This window comes from Bos javanicus, chromosome 9 (assembly GCF_032452875.1).
Source record: "Bos javanicus breed banteng chromosome 9, ARS-OSU_banteng_1.0, whole genome shotgun sequence".
Taxonomy (NCBI): Eukaryota; Metazoa; Chordata; class Mammalia; order Artiodactyla; family Bovidae; genus Bos; species Bos javanicus.
The window spans coordinates 73,450,989-73,467,728 of record NC_083876.1 but is presented as its reverse complement, the minus strand read 5'-3'; the positions used below and the strand labels follow the sequence as shown (position 1 = coordinate 73,467,728).

Sequence of the window (16,740 nt, the reverse complement as noted above, 5' to 3'; positions counted from 1 at the left end):
TGCTTTAGGGTTAACCTATGTTTTAATACCAATGATTATTATTAGTCTTCAAGCACATTTCCTTTGAAGTTTATTTACTGTTTTTATTATCTCCATTTAAAGTTGGAAAATGAAATTCAATGATCTTAGGTGATTTCATTGTTACTTTAGCTGTTGTATCAATGTAAATAGTCAACTGTAATTTTGGTCAGTGTTAATAATGGCTTCTTATAGAATTTTTGTAGCTGGATAATTTTTCTTAGCATTGATATAATATTTGACCCCATCTAGTAACTACTTTCGAAAATATTTTTATTTTTCATAAGATGATACCACAATAGTTTAGGAATCTTAGAGCTATAATCGCACATGATCTTAATTGACTTTTTCACAAAATTATCTTTCTTTCAAAAGAAAAACTTAATCTTATATACCATTTACTGTCACTGTTTGAAAGAAGAGAAGCATTTACAAATATTATGTAAATAATGAGTCAGATAAAGGGCATGTAACCACAACTCAGTACTGTTGTTCTATGTATAGAACATCAAAAGGGAATTTTTAAATACTAATACAGTGGAAGTCCTCTGTGTAGTTTTGAGTATTTCAAAAAAGAGAAAGGAGCTACTTTCCTATACTAATATTTACATACCATAAACTGTCATTTTTAATAGTTTGTTAATTAACAGATTACTTTTTTACAGAAAATTAGAAATTTAAACATTTCCATTTTTTTCAAAATTCGATCACATTTTATCATGCTTTTTGAAAGTGGTAAAAATAATAAGATATAATGATTGATTTATTAATAATGAAAAAGAGACTAGATCGCTGCTGAAATTATCTGAACTGCAAGATGAATTTACTAACTTACTAAACATTTAAGCCTTTTTCTGTGAAGTGTGTTTTTCATACACTTACAGTGTTACAGTGTACTTACAATGTAGTTACAATGTTGCACTTGTTACTCGTTTCATTTCATTTCATTTCTGAGTACAGACCATTGTACTTGCACAATTGTAGTAGAATTTTTGTGCTACTGAACATTGTATTTACTTATAGAAATTTTGCTTGTTCATTATTTGAGTTGTTTTTTGAAAACTGTCTTAAGAATAAGATTTTTTGATACGGCAGAAACTATTTCACTTGGCTAGTTAAGTTGCAGCTGTGTTATCTATGTCACTGTGATACATATAAACATGAACATTACAGGTGTTTTCTGTACAGTATCTGAAAAGGAAGTACTTGTTCTTTCAAAAATGCTAAGGAAATGTGGATGTGAAACATTTAAAAACTCTTTCTTAATTGAAAGCAGTCAGGGAGTCACTTATTTTTTGCTTTTTTTTTTTTTTTTGGCATAACTTTTAAGACCACTCTAAGTTACTAATAAAGTTAGTCCCATGATAAGCAAACTTGTTTTCAAAGTAAGGCAGATTGTAAAAACTATAGAGTTTTGTAAACTCTTAAAAACTAAGCATATAAATCATTGTCACTTCTTTTGACATGTTCCCTGGTTTGCATCGTAAGCAAATATTTCTCATCCACTATTTGCATCAGTAACCCCGGAAATTACGCTTTCATTTCTGATTTGCCTTTCCTATTACAGGTCAACAAAAATCTCTCATTCACTTCGACATCAGCCTCCTCACAGCAGTCTAAGTCAAAACAATCAAACATGCTGGACGCTCATCAGATTCTGCGTCAGTTTGGTTTCACTCAAATCGGTGAGCCCCTTTCTTACTTTGACTATTCATTAAATGTTCAGATTCTATTTTTTAATGGATGTCATATATTTCACTTCAGAAGTACGGCTCATAGCATTATAACGGTCAATCTTCACACTTGGTGAATTATATTCCAGCGTTTTTTTCTTTAAAAATCACTGAATTATTTCAAAAGCAAATTTGAATTTGGTAACTTTAATGGTAGATACTCTCATCCTCTAGTCTTTTGAGTAGATAATAATTGAAAAGTCACAGAACATGAATTTTATATCTGATTCAGTTTCCTTTGGGTAAAGGAACCATAGTTTATGGATAATCAGATTTTGTGATTCATTTCAAAGAAACCCCATGTAAAATTCATTTTGGTAGAAACAGGATGCATCCTGCCTGCCAAAATATCACGTTTCTTCAAAATTGGAAAATTAACAAAAGATGCAAAGAAGCTAGTTATTTAAATGTATATCAATCACAGAGTTGAAACAAACTATACAATTGCAAATTTTAGGCGAATATTTTAAATTAATTTGAATAAGGTTTTCAAAGAATCTCAAAGAAAAACCCTCTAGATGAGAAGTGTGTATTTTTGATATTGAAAGATGTCTGCTTCTATTCGTTAGCTTTTGGTATTTCCTAGTATTTTTTTTCTACTATGGAAATCTTTCAGAAAGATGGAAATCTTTCAGAGAACTGAAAATGACAAAACAGTTGTCTTTGACAGAGAGAGGAGGAAACTTTGAGCTTGAAAAGACCAGCTTAATTTATTTAGAAATTTAGGAACGATCTTACTCTTCTACTTTGAAGGTATTTGGAGTTTGCATATGAAGTTAGTGTAATATCGCTGATTACATATTCAGTTCAGTTCAGTTCAGTTCAGTCACTCAATCATGTCCGACTCTCTGCGACCCCATGAGCTGCAGCATGCCAGACCTCCCTGTCCATCACCAACTCCCAGAGATACCAAAATTCATGTCCATTGAGCCAGTGATGCCATGCAACTATCTCATCCTCTGTCGTCCCCTTCTCCTCCTGCCCTCAATCTTTCCCAGCATCAGGGTCTTTTCAAATGAGTCAGCTCTTCACATCAGGTGGCCAAAGTATTGGAGTTTCAGCTTCAACATCAGTCCTTCCCATGAACACCCAGGACTGATCTCCTTTAAGATAGACTGGTTGGATCTCCTTGAAGTCTAAAGGACTCTCAAAAGTCTTCTACAGCACCACAGTTCAAGAACTAAGCATCAATTCTTCGGCGCTCAGCTTTCTTCATAGTCCAATTCTCACATCCGTGCACCACTACTGGAATAACCATAGCCTTGACTAGGTGGGCCTTTGTTGGCACAGGAATGTCTCTGCTTTTTAATATGCTGTCTAGGTTGGTCATAACTTTCCTTCCAAGGAGTAAGCGTCTTTTAATTTTGTGGCTGCAGTCACCATCTGCAGTGATTTTGGAGCCCTAAAAAATAAAGTCTCTCACTGATTCCACTGTTTCCCCATCTATTTGCCATTCAGTGATGGGACCAGATGCCACGATCTTAGTTTTCTGAATGTTGAGTTTTAAGCCAACTTTCTCACTCTCCTCTTTCACTTTCATCAAGAGTCTCTTTAGTTCTTCTTCACTTTCTGCCATAAGGGTGGTGTCATCTGCATATCTGAGGTTATTGATATTTCTCCCAGAAATCTTGATTCCAGTTAGTGCTTCATCCACTCCAGCATTTCTCATGGGTACTCTGCATATAAGTTAAATAAGCATGGTGACAATATACAGCCTTGACGTACTCCTTTTCCTATTTGGAACCAGTCTGTTGTTCCATGTCCAGTTCTAACTGTTGCTTCCTGACCTGACTATAGGTTTCTCAAGAGGCAGGTCAAGTGGTCTGGTATTCTCATCTCTTTGAGAATTTTCCACAGTTTATTGTGATCCACATAGTCAATGGCTTTAACATAGTCAATAAAGCAGAAATAGATGTTTTTCTGGAACTCTCGCTTTTTCGATGATCCAACGGATGTTGGAAATTTGATCTCTGATTCTTTGCCTTTTCTAAAACTGGCTTGAACATCTAGAAGTTCTCGGTTCATGTAATGTTCAAACCTGGCTTGGAGAATTTTGAGCTTTACTTTACTAGCGTGAGAGATGAGTGCAATTATACGGTAGTTTGAGCATTCTTTGGCATTGCCTTTCTTTGGGATTGGAATGAAAACTGACCTTTTCCAGTCCTGTGGCCACTGCTGAGTTTTCCAGATTTGCTGGCATATTGAACACAGCACTTTCACAGGATAATCTTTCAGGATTTGAAAGAGCTCAACTGGAATTCCATCACTTCCACTAGCTTTGTTTGTAGTGATGCTTCCTAAGGCCCATTTGACCTCACATTCCAGGATGTCTGGCTCTAGGTGAGTGATCACACCATTGTGATTATCTGGGTCGTGAAGATCTTTTTTGTACAGTTCTTCTTTGTATTCTTGCCACCTCTTCTTAATATCTTCTGTTTCTGTCATGTCCATACCATTTCTGTCCTTTATTGGGCCCATCTTTGCATGAAATGTTCCCTTGGTATCTCTAATTTTCTTGAAGAGATCTCTAGTCTTTCCCATTCTGTTGTTTTCCTCTATTTCTTTGCATTGATCACTGAGGAAGGCTTTCTTATCTCTCCTTGCTATTCTTTGGAACTCTGCATTCAAATGGGTATATCTTTCCTTTTCTCCTTTGCTTTTCACTTCTTTTCACAGCTATTTGTAAGGCCTCCCCAGACAGCCATTTTGCTTTTTTGCATTTCTTTTTGCTGGGCATGGTCTTGATCCCTGTCTCCTGTACAAGGTCATAAACCTCATTCCATAGATCATCAGGCACTCTGTCTATCAGATCTAGTCCCTTAAATAAATTTGTCAGTTCCACTGTATAATCATAAGGGATTTGATTTAGGTCATACCTGAATGGTCTAGTGGTTTTCCCCACTTTCTTCAATTCAAATTTAAATTTGAATTTGGCAATAAGGATTTCATGATCTGAGGCATAGTCAGCTCCCAGTCTTGTTTTTGCTGACTGTATAGAACTTCTCCATCTTTGGCTGCAAAGAATATAATCAGTCTGATTTTGGTGTTGGCCATCTGGTGATGTCCATGTGTAGAGTCTTCTTTTGTTTTGTTGGAAGAGGGTGTTTGCTATGACCAGTGTGTTCTCTTGGCAAAACTCTATTAGCCTTTGCCCTACTTCATTCTGTATTCCAAGGCCAATTTTGCCTGTTACTCCAGGTGTTTCCTGACTTCCTACTTTTGCATTCCAGTCCCCTATAATGAAAAGAAGATCTTTATTTGATGTCAGTTCTAAAAGGTCTTGTAGGTCTTCACAGAACCATTCAGTTTCAGCTTCTTCAGCATTACTGGTCGGGGCATAGACTTGGATTACCGTGATATTGAATGGTTTGCCTTGGAAACAAACAGTGATCATTGTCATTTTTGAGATTGCATCCAAGTACTGCATTTTGGACTCTTTTGTTGACTATAATGGCTACCCCATTTCTTCTAAGGGGTTCTTGCCCGCAGTAGTAGATACAATGGTCATCTGAGTTAAATTCACCCATGCCAGTCCGTTTTAGTTCGCTGATTCCCAGAATGTCTACGTTCACTCTTGCCGTCTCCTGTTTGACCACTTCCAGTTTGCCTTGATTCACGGACCTAACATTCCAGGTTCCTATGCAATATTGCTCTCTATAGCATCAGACCTTGCTTCTAACAGCAGTCACATCCACAACTGGGTGTTGTTTTTGCTTTGGCTCCATCCCTTCATTCTTTCTCAAGTTATTTCTCCACTGATCTCCAGTAGCATATTGGGCACCTACCAACCTGGGGAGTTCATCTTTCTGTGTCCTATCTTTTTGCCTTTTCATACTGTTGCATGTTACAGTAGGAAAATATCTGGATCAAGAGCTCTTATGTTAAGTCCTGGCTGTGCCTTTTATTATCCTTGTTACCTGCAAATGTTAGAATCTTCATTTGAAAACTGGGAATGATGTTTGCATTATATATTGTGGAAAATCAAGTCACAAAGCACATATGAAAACACTCTATAAGCATTAGATACTATGTGAATGTAACATACTTGTATTGTAAACATGATTTGTGTGTGCACTAGCTTTGAAAAAATACTTTGAGTTCTAATTTTAAGTCACTCTGGTAATTAACAGTTGTCCCAAACCTTAGAAATTTTAAATTTCTAGTGTGTCAGATATTTACTGGAAGTTTGAGCAATAGTTTTGCTCTTCTTGTGTATAGTGGAGGGCAGACCATGTGCACCTCCTATAGATGCATTCTCTGCATCCTAATGTGATGCTTGGTTTGCTTTCAGACCATGTCATTTTAATGAGTAGGAGGGAGGAGGGAACCTGGCTCCACCACTTGATGCCTATCTTTCTGCTGAGGTCTAAATTTCTTCTGAGAACAAATCTTGCCTTCCACATTTCAGGATTAAGAGTGTAAAACATAAGTCTGATCAAGTTAGCAGATTGATTAAAGTTCATTCAAGTAGTATCTTAAGTTTATCAGCCAACGAGGTGTAGATAATAGATACAAAATCCTTTCTTTGTCTGTAAACGGAAAGAGAAGACAGGATAGATAGGAAGGCTTTGAAATGGAAGAGTGATTACCACTCTGACAGATAAAGAATAAAAGGAAAACCAGATATGATAAAGGCAAGCCTTGCAAACTTAACAATTTTACCTTGGATTCACTTCCTTTACCTTCAGCTTCCATGGTCATATAGGCCTTGAGTGGGACTTTTAAATCATGCATATCCCTCAATGTGAGCACTGTCTCAGGAGCATGACCATTAAGCCATGTAATACCTGGTAGGACTGCTTTGCTTGATTTTTAGTTATTCTCATTTTAAGGCATATCTTCCCTATAAAATTTGTTGAGAGACTTCCGTGGCAGTCCTAAGTCCTAAGTCCTAAGACTTCAGGCTTCCAGTGCTGGGGGCATAGGTTCAATCTCTGGTCAGGGAACTAGGATGACACCTGCTGCACAGCCAAAAAAGAAAAAAGAAATTTTTTTTCTTTGTATCATTGTATAGAAAACTTATAAAAGCAGAGTATGTAGTCCATTGCAAAGTGTCCAAATCCATCTTATTCATTAAGAAGCCAATCTTTGTGAAAAGAATCCTGCACTAGGAAACAGGTGAACTAATTTCTATGCTTGGCTCCACTTCTGAATGACTAGAATTTTTAGCAGTTTCTTTAAGCTTCAGTTTTTTTTATCCCTGCAGGTAAATGAGGGCTCTGGATTTGGTGAGTTTCTGTCTTAAAAATTCTGTGAGTCTATTCAATATTCAAAAGAGTTTTAAAAGGGGACAATAGTTAAATGTTCTTGACCGTACAAAATAATCTATTAGAATCTGAAATGAAGGACTATGAAAATAATATAGATAGGATGTTTAAAAATAAAAACCTTACTGAAAAGCTGTCTAAATATCAAGTCTTATGTGCAACTCTTTCAGTTTGTACTGTATAAAGAAATACAATTTACACAGAGCTAGTCAGTATGGCCTACTGGCCTTCATGCCAGAGGCTTAAGAGGAGACCTTGATTTGATACGTATTATATGTAAGTGAGTTTATATGCTGGAATGTTAGAGCCTGGGGTGGGTTTATGGTCTGCTATCACTTCTGTTGACCTCATTCCAGGTGAGTTCTGGGTAATGGAGACTGCTAGAAAAGTATTTGTTTCTTCTTTGGTCTATTTTCTTTTGAGTTTCTAGACTATTATCTTTACTTATTCTAAAATCATTCTAAGTAACTACTTTGCTTAAGGTCCTTACTTAAATATGTGGATGAAATAAGACAGTCTCTGTCCTCAGGGAGCTTACCGTCTGGTTGGGAAGGCAAATGAGCATGCAGCAAATTATGTCAGAGTGTGATAAATTCTGAAATCACAGTATAAACAAAGTATCACTGAAATATAGAGGGATAAAGCAGTGGGGCGATTTCTCGTACTTTACATGTCCAAGCAGAACTCTTGCCCCCAAACCCTTCATCTACTTCCACTTCCCCTGCCCCACACCAGATCTTCCCACCGAACACTCAGGCACATGTACCCTGTCGTTTAGGGATCCTTCTTCTCCCTCCACTTCTCTACTTCTGCTCCTATCCCTTAGATTATTCTCCCCATAGCAGACAACAACATTCTTTGAAAAATAAATTAGATTCTATTATTTCCCTATTTAAAACTCTTAAATGGCTTTCTCCAGCAATCTGAATGAGTTCCAAAGACCTTATAAAACCTTCCAGGTCTTGCCTCTTGTCTCTGTCCCTGGCCTCATCAGCAGGTGGGGCTTGAGAAGGGCACGCTAAGCTGAGATGGTTGTGCGCTCAGTCGTGTCTGATTCTTTGTTTATACTGTGATTTCAGAATTTATCACACTCTGACATAATTTGCTGCAGTCACGTCTGACTCTGTGTGACCCCATGGACTACAGCCCACCAGGCTCCTCTGTCCATGGGATTTTCCAGGCAAGAATACTGCAGTGGGTTGCCATTTTCCTCCAGGGGATCTTTTCACCTCAGAGACTGAATCCGTATCTCCTGTGTCTCCTGCACTGCAGGCGGATTCTTTACCACTTGAGCCATCAGGAAAGCCACACTGAGCTTCTGAACAAACAATTGAAAGAGAGCCTGACTTGCCTGGTCAGTGGTATGAGGCTTGGGTTAGCTGGAGGAAATGATGAGATGCATGTATTTAGGAAGACCTGAGCTGCAAAGGTAGATGGGGTCAAATTGTGCCCTACTGGGGAATTCGCATTTCATTCTCTAGATAAAACAGAGCTATCTAAAGGTATGAGGATGAAAGAGTAATAATAAAATATGTTTCTAAAAAATACCACTGGTGTCTCAGTGAGGGGTGGGTTAGAGAGGAGAAAAGCTGGATACAACACCTATGATACTTATTTCAGCAACTGTTTATTAGGCTATTGTTCCAGGTACTTAATGAACAAAATAATAAATCAGCTAGTTTTATTAAAGTTAAAACCATAAATATTTTCTGAGTAATTTGTATAAGAAATAAATTTATAAAAATATATTCACCAATTATACCTAATGGCAACCCACTCCCGTACTCTTGCCTGCAAAATCCCATGGATGGAGGACCCTGGTGGGCTGCAGTCCATGGGGTCACTAAGAGTCGGACATGACTGAGCGACTTCACTTTCGCTTTTCACTTTCATACATTGGAGAAGGAAATGGCAACCCACTCCAGTATTCTTGCCTGGAAAATCCCAGGGACGGGGGAGCCTGGTGGGCTGCCATCTATGGGGTCACACAGAGTCAGACACGACTGAAGCGACTTAGCAGCAACATACCTAGAAAAAGTGGGGGAGGGGGAGAAATTTTAATTTTAGCATTTTAAATTAAATTGTAGGTTCAGTTCAGTGTCCGACTCTTTGCGACCCCATGGACTGCAGCACATCAGGCTTCCCTGTCCATCACCAGCTCCCAGAGCTTACTCAAACTCATGTCCATAGCGTCGGTGATGCCATCCAACCATCTTGTCTCACCACATAATGAACGTGTTATGCTGTTCCTGTACTTCCTTCGTATAATGAAGAAAATCTGTAAAATAACATCCGTGACTTCTACTTGTATCAAAAATTTTATTTATATACATCTTCATTTGATCCTCAGCAAAACCCTCTGAGAAATAAACATTAAAATCACAGAATGTAAGCTCTTTTGAGAGATTCTTGGTAAAGAATCTGCAGGAGACCAGGTTCTATCCCTGGGTTAGGAAGATCCCCTAAAGAAGGGAATGGCAACCCACTCCAGTATTCTTGCCTGAAAAATTCCACAGACAGAGGATCCTGGTGGACTATAGTCCATGGGATCACAAAGAGTTGTACACAACTGAGCGGTTATTTGTTGTAAAACCTTAAAGCTTTGACTTTCAGTCCCTTTACATCAAAACTGGGAAGCAGAGGGCCTGAAATGAGAGTTCACATAACTGGTGGCAGTCGTGTCTAGAGAAAGATTGCCTCTCTTCTGGTTTGGTACTGCTCACACTCCCCACCCCATGCTGCTTCTCCCTCTGCAGAGAGGGGGCACTAGTTCAGACGTGAGGTAGACCCTTGGTGATGCTGTGCCTGGATCCATTATTTCATCCCTGGCCCATTGTCCTCCCACTCTGTCCAGAGGTCCCTCTGGCCATGTGTGTGACTTTTACTCGCTAGCATTGGAAGTGTGTGATATATTGCAAACTAGTAACCTGGACAGCACTATTTGGAATAGGTGTAGTTGTTAAAACTGAGGTGTCGTGAAAGTAATTTTCTAAGAATTCATGAACTTATCTTTTTACTGGGCCTTGATATACAACTCTGTCTTTGCCAGTTACTAGATTTCTTAAAGCCTAGTTCCAGTGAAACTGTCGTATTCAGTCTCCAGTCATATCAAGAGATTCTCGAGAAATTTCGCTCTGGTCATTGGTCTGAATCCTAGATCCCATTCAACCATCTCGAGAGTTGTTATGGTAGTAGTAAATTTTAACATGTGGATTATTCAGTAACGAGTAAAATCAATCACAGTTATGATGGTGGAAGTTAGAAAGTGCTATCGTCTTTGTATGTCTATATTTGAAGGACAGTACCATTCATTTTTGTGTACTTAATGTACATTTTCACTGCATTGCACTAAATTTAATTCATATCGATAGGTAAGTAGAATCATGTAAAACAAAATGACTCATTTTTATTAGTATGACTGTTCATGTAATCTTTTTATCATGTTTTAAAATTGTAGACTTGGAATTTGATGGAGAGGCAGAATGTGACATGGCTTTTAAAAAACAATCAGTAGCTTCTGTCTTCTCCATAATTTATTTCCACTCTCCTTTACAACGTGTTAATATATATTAATGTTTTTATCATACCCTAAACAGTCAAGATATTTGACTTAAAATCATAAAATAATTCAGATAACTTTAGTATTGGTTGAGAGATCTGTCAAGTTAATTTTTGTACTTCCACATGTTGGATAATGTTTGAAAAATGTATTTTTCTATTCATTTTAGCCAAATATAAAGTTATTCCTTTGAGAAGTTCTGAAAATTACAAGCTATTTTTCTAGTTAAATTTTAATTTTATTGTTTTCACTATGCCAATACTTTTAAGCAAGGTTTTAACTTTTTATCAGTTCAGTTCAGTCACTCAGTCATGTCTGACTCTTTGCAATCCCATGGACTGCAGCACACCAGGCTTCCCTGTCCATCACCACTCCTGGAGCTTGCTCAAACTCGTGTCCATCAAGTTGGTGATGCCATCCAACCATCTCATCCTCTGTCGTCCCCTTCTCCTCCTGCCTTTGATCGTTCCCAGCATCAGGGTCTTTTCCAACGAGTCAGTTCTTGGCACCAGTTGGCCAAAATACGGGAGTTTTGGCTTCACCCTCAGTCCTTCCAATGAACACCCAGGACTGATCTCCTTTAGGATGGACTGGTTGGATCTCTTTGCAGTCCAAGGGGCTCTCAAGTATCTTCTTCAACACCACACTTCAAAAGCATCAATTCTTTGGTGCTCAGCTTTCTTTATAGTCCAACTCACATCCATACATGACTGCTGGAAAAACCATAGCTTTGGCTAGACAGACCTTTGTCGGCAAAGTAATGTCTCTGCTTTTTGATATGCTATCTAGGTTGGTCATAGTTTTTCTTCCAAGGAGCAAGCGTCTCTTAATTTCATGGCTGCAGTCACCATCTGCAATGATATTGGAGCCCCCAAAAATAAAGTCTCTCACTGTTTTCCATTGTTTTCCTATTTGTTTGCTATGATGTGATGGGACCAGATGCCATGATCTTAGTTTTCTGAATGTTGAGCTTTAAGCCAACTTTTTCACTCTTCTCTTTCACTTTCATCAAGAGGCTCTTTAGTTCTTCTTCACTTTCTGCCATAAGGGTGGTGTCATCTGCATATCTGAGGTTATTGATATTTCTCCCAGCAATCTTGATTCCAGCTTGTGCCATGTCCAGCCTGGCATTATGCAAGATGTACTCTGCATATAAGTTAAATAAGCAGGGTAACAGTATACGGCCTTGATATACTCCTTTTCCTATTTGGAACCAGTCTGTTGTTCCATGTCCAGTTCTAACTGTTGCTTCCTGACCTGCATATAAATTTGTCAGGAGACGGGAAAGGTGGTCTGGTATTCCCATCTCTTTTAAGAATTTTGCACAGATTGTTGTGATCCATATAGTCACAGGCTTTGGCGTAGTCAATAAAGCAGAAGTAGATGTTTTTCTGGAACTCTCTTGCTTTTTCAATGGTCCAGCAGATGTTGGAAATTTGTTCTGTGGTTCCTCTGTCTTTTCTAAATCCAGCTTGAACATCTGGAAGTTCTCAGTTCATGTAATGTTGAAGCCTGGCTTAGAGAATTTTGAGTATTACTTTGCTAGTGTATGAGAGGGAGAAGGCAAATGGCACCCCACTCCAGTACTCTTGCCTGGAAAATCCCATGGATGGAGGAGCCTGGTAGGCTGCAGTCCATGGGGTCGCTAGGAGTCGGACATGACTGAGCAACTTCCCTTTCACTTTTCACTTTCATACATTGGAGAAGGAAATGGCAACCCACTCCAGTGTTCTTGCTTGGAGAATCCCAGGGACGGGGGAGCCTGGTGGGCTGCCGTCTATGGGGTCGCACAGAGTCGGACACGACTGAAGCGACTTAGCAGCAGCAGCAGCAGCGTATGAGATGAGTGCAGTTGTGTGGTAGTTTGAGCATTCTTTGGCATTGCCTTTCTTTGGGATTGGAATGAAAACTGACCTTTTCCAGTCCTGTGGCTACTGCTGAGTTTTCCAGATTTGCTGGCATATTGAGTGCAGCACTTTCACAGCATCATCTTTTACGATTTGAAATAGCTCAACTGGAATTCCATCACCTCCACTAGCTTTGTTCGTAGTGATGCTTCCTAAGGCCCACTTGACCTCACATTCCAGGATGTCTGGCTCTAGGTGAGTGATCACACCATTGTCGTTATCTGGGCCATTAAAATCTGTTTTGTATAGTTCTTCTGTGTATTCTTTTGTGTAACATTTTAGAGAAGTGCACAATTTTTTAAATAATGTAACTGAAATCTATGTCCTGCTTGACTTCACATTCCAGGATGTCTGGCTCTAGGTGAATGATCACAGCAGCATGGTTATCTGGGTCATTGAAATCTGTTTTGTATAGTTCTTCTATGTATTCTTCTGTGTAACTTCTTATAGAGAAGTGCAAAATTTTTTAAATAATGTAAATAAAATCTATTATTTGTGTGTCATAATTTCACCAGAGAGTCTGTGATATCCTTATATAAACCCATTGTTGAAGGCATATTACATGTAAACTGGAAGTATGATGGTTCTTGTATTTCAAAGGGAAAAAAAGAAAACATTTACGCAAAAATTAGGTTAGAATAACTCAAACACAGGTGATGGTAAAAGGGGGTTTCCATTTTAAGGAAGGTAAAATGAGTTCAAAGTACTCTTTCATACTATCTGAATTGGCAGAATTTTCTGATAGTATTACTTAATGAACTTCAAACTACTCATTGAAAAAGAATGTTTCATTGAATTCTGATTTCAGATCTCCAGAATTTCAAGGCTTACGTTCAGGTATGGGTTGGTGAAAGGAATTAATTCATTACCGTAGATAATTTACAGATGTCCTTAAATTTGGCTTATGCTGCTAACCAACCACTCTTCTGCATCCAGCACTTGTGTGTTTTGGTGGGAAAAGCACTAGACCTGGGGTCAGAAGGCCAGAAGGGTTGGGCCTGACTCTAATTCTGCCCCGTCACAGCTGTTACCTTGGGTAGTTTCTCTCTCCCAGTATAATGTCTCTACTTTCCTCTTCAGATGATTTTTCTACTTCATAGAATTGTGAGAATCTGAAGGGTATTTTTAATGCTTTTAAATCCATAAAATACTGTGAGAATAAACATCAGGAGATTCTGTGGGAGATTCTTTTTAAGTTTGAAATTATACAGTTTGCAATGTGGCCAAAGGAATGGAGGAAATCTTATTTTAAGACATGATTTAATAAAATGTGTTAAGTGATGATGGTTAAGTGATGATAGAGAAAAGAACATGTCAGACAGGCAAACATGGATTCTCAAAAGAGAATTTTGAGAAGCATGCCAAAAAAGACATTAAGTTGAAGTAATTAGAAGACAAGTTTTCAAACAAATATACCTCAAATACAAATAATCCAACTAGAAGCTTCTTAACTTTTGAAACTTTGGCTTTCCATATAAGTACCAGCCCACACAAAACCCCTGGAGATGGGATTGTTTTAATATTTGGATTTTTCTGGACACTGAGAAACAGACCTTGATCACATGGATTTTTTTCTTTAACACATCATCACTATTTTATATTCCCTTCCACAAAGAAGAGATTTCATTTGTTAGATATTTTTGTTGTCATTAATAATTGGATTCTCTAAAGCTGGTGTTTGATGGTACATTAAAGATATAAGATGCTGTTTTAATAACCAATATGAGGGTTTTACTGAGTGATTCTCCAGTGATTTGAGTTAATCTACTTGTTGAAGATTGAAGCATATCTGTACTTGTAATAAAAGTGCCTATATTTCTTCAATAGTATCACTTGAATTAGTAAACTGTTTCTAACCATGTTCATAACTTAAAGTATATTCTACATATTTGTGTGTGTGTGTGCTAAGTCACTTCAGTTGTGTCCATACTCTTTGTGACCCTATGGACTGTAGTCCAGCAGGCTCCTCTGTCCATGGGGATTCTCCAGGCAAGAATACTGGCATGGGTTGCCATGCCCTCCTCCAGGGGATCTTCGCAACCCGAGGATTGAACCCACATCTCTTATGTCTTCTGCATTGCCAGGTGGATTCTTTACCACTCGAGCCACCTGGGAAGCCCATTCTACATATTTATTCTTTACTAATTTGAACATCATTTTTATCAACTCAAGTGAATGTTAATATACTTAATGAATAATCTTTATGCACAAGGTAAGGCACTTAGTATAATGGTCTGCATTGAGATTTCTCCAGATACTCTCTGAAGAGAAAATAGGAATGCAAGCATTTCTCTTCATCTGAATCTGCTGATTTGAATGAGCTTAAATTTATGCACTATTTTCTAGACACTTATTTTGTAAGAAGCTATTTTGTAGAATATTTATATGGTGTAAATGGTTCTAACTTCTTAATTTTCAACCTTTTTCTCCCATCCGTTAAAAATAGAAGATTTGCTTTATGTTTTTCTTCTTTTTAGTCACATTTCTCTGTGTGTGTGTGTGTGTGTGTGTGTGTGTGTGTGTGTGTGTGTTTTGTTTAAGAACCTGCTAAATTTAGTTGTAAAGTATACTGTGACATTTGCCCAGTGGGTTAATTTTTAAAGTAAAATAATTAAGTTACTGAAAAATAATAAGAAAGCAACTGAAAACCATAAACTATAGGAAATTAAAATGAGATCTTACGGATTTAATGAACATGAAAACTACATAATTTCATTGTAACATAGCCAGAGTACATGCCAGATCACTGAATTTGTATTTTATAGACATTCTGATGTTTACCTTTTTACCTAAGTTTTCCAATTGATGTGATAACAAATGCTTGATTTGTCTTTTTTATATTTTAAAGATTTATAGAAGTTATTTGCATAAGACATCTTTTTTTAAAAAAGATCAAATATAAAATTTCTGAGAGTTTAAACAAAGTTAAATAGCTGTTGTAGTTTATGTGGCTCTGAAATATGAAATCTAATCTTAGAAAAGATTTTCAGCTTCACACTTGTGTAGTGAGATATATTAGGTTGATGCAAATGTAAATGAGGTTTCAGACCGTGAATTTTAAATCATTGTAACTAGGCTCAAACACATATTTATTAATCAAAATAGGAACCATTACAATAAACACATTTTTACTGATGAGAAATAAGTTTGTTTATTCCTGTAGCATAAAAAGTCCATACTTCAGGATTTGAAAAATTCTTGGAAAGCATTGTCTGCTTCCTCTTGGTTGAAGTGTCTTCCCTGCAAAAAGTTGTTGAGATGCTTGGAGAAGTAGTAGTCAGTTGGCAAGAGGTCAGGTGAAATGGCAAGTGAGGCAAAACCTCGTAGCCCAGTTGTTCAACATTTGAAGCGTTGGTTGTACGACGTGTCTTCGGGCACTGTCATGAAGAAGAATTGGGCCCTTTCTGTGGACCAGAATCAGCTGCAGGCATTGCAGTTTTTGGTGCATCTCATCGATTTGCTGAGCATACTTCTCATATGTAGTGGTTTCACCGGGATTTAGAAAGCCGTGGTGGGTCAGCTGGGCACAGACAAACAGTTCAGTTCAGTTCAGTCACTCAGTCGTGTCCTACTCTTTGCGACCCCATGAACCACAGCACGCCAGGCCTCCCTGTCCATCACCAACTCCCGGAGTCTACCCAAACCTATGTCCATCGAGTCAGTGATGCCATCCAGCCATCTCATCCTCTGTCGTCCCCTCCTCCTCCTGCCCTCAGTTTTTCCCAGCATCAGGGTATTTTCCAATGAGTCAGCTCTTTGCATCAGGTGGCCAAAATATTGGAGTTTCAGCTTTAGCATCAGTCTTTCCAGTGAACACCTAGGACTGATCTCCTTTAGAATGGACTGGTTGGATCTCCTTGCAGTCCAAGAGACTCTCAAGAGTCTTCTCCAACACCACAGTTCAAAAGCATCAATTCTTCGGCACTCAGCAGGTGGCCAAAATATTGGAGTTTCAGCTTTAGCATCAGTCCTTCCAGTGAACACCCAGGACTGATCTCCTTTAGAATGGACTGGTTGGATCTCCTTGCAGTCCAAGGGACTCTCAAGAGTCTTCTCCAACACCACAGTTCAAAAGCATCAATTCTTCGGTGCTCAGCTTTCTTTATAGTCCAACTCTCACATCCGTATGTGACCACTGGAAAAACCATAGCCTTGACTAAATGGACTTTTGTTGGCAAAGTAATGTCTCTGCTTTTTAATATGCTGTCTAGGTTGGTCAATGATCATGACCTTTTTCTGGTGCAGGTTTGACTTTG

The 16,740-nt window shown here is 38.2% G+C and overlaps 1 protein-coding gene and 1 long non-coding RNA gene across 11 annotated transcripts in view; one reads left to right on the top strand and one right to left on the bottom strand.

The window, feature by feature from the left end:
• Positions 1-16,740, bottom strand: part of LOC133254063 (uncharacterized) — a 252,562-nt gene that overhangs the window by 71,395 nt on the left and 164,427 nt on the right. The gene's annotated exons all lie outside the window — the stretch shown is intronic.
• Positions 1-16,740, top strand: part of AHI1 (Abelson helper integration site 1) — a 219,722-nt gene that overhangs the window by 105,067 nt on the left and 97,915 nt on the right. For all 10 annotated transcript variants that reach the window (XR_009738557.1, XR_009738556.1, XM_061428058.1 and 7 more), the window contains one exon: positions 1,586-1,703. Coding sequence is in view for 8 of the 10 variants with exons in the window: in XM_061428058.1 (XP_061284042.1) it covers positions 1,586-1,703 (118 nt within the window). In the remaining 2 variants the exon portion in view is untranslated. The remainder of the gene's footprint in view (positions 1-1,585; positions 1,704-16,740) is intronic.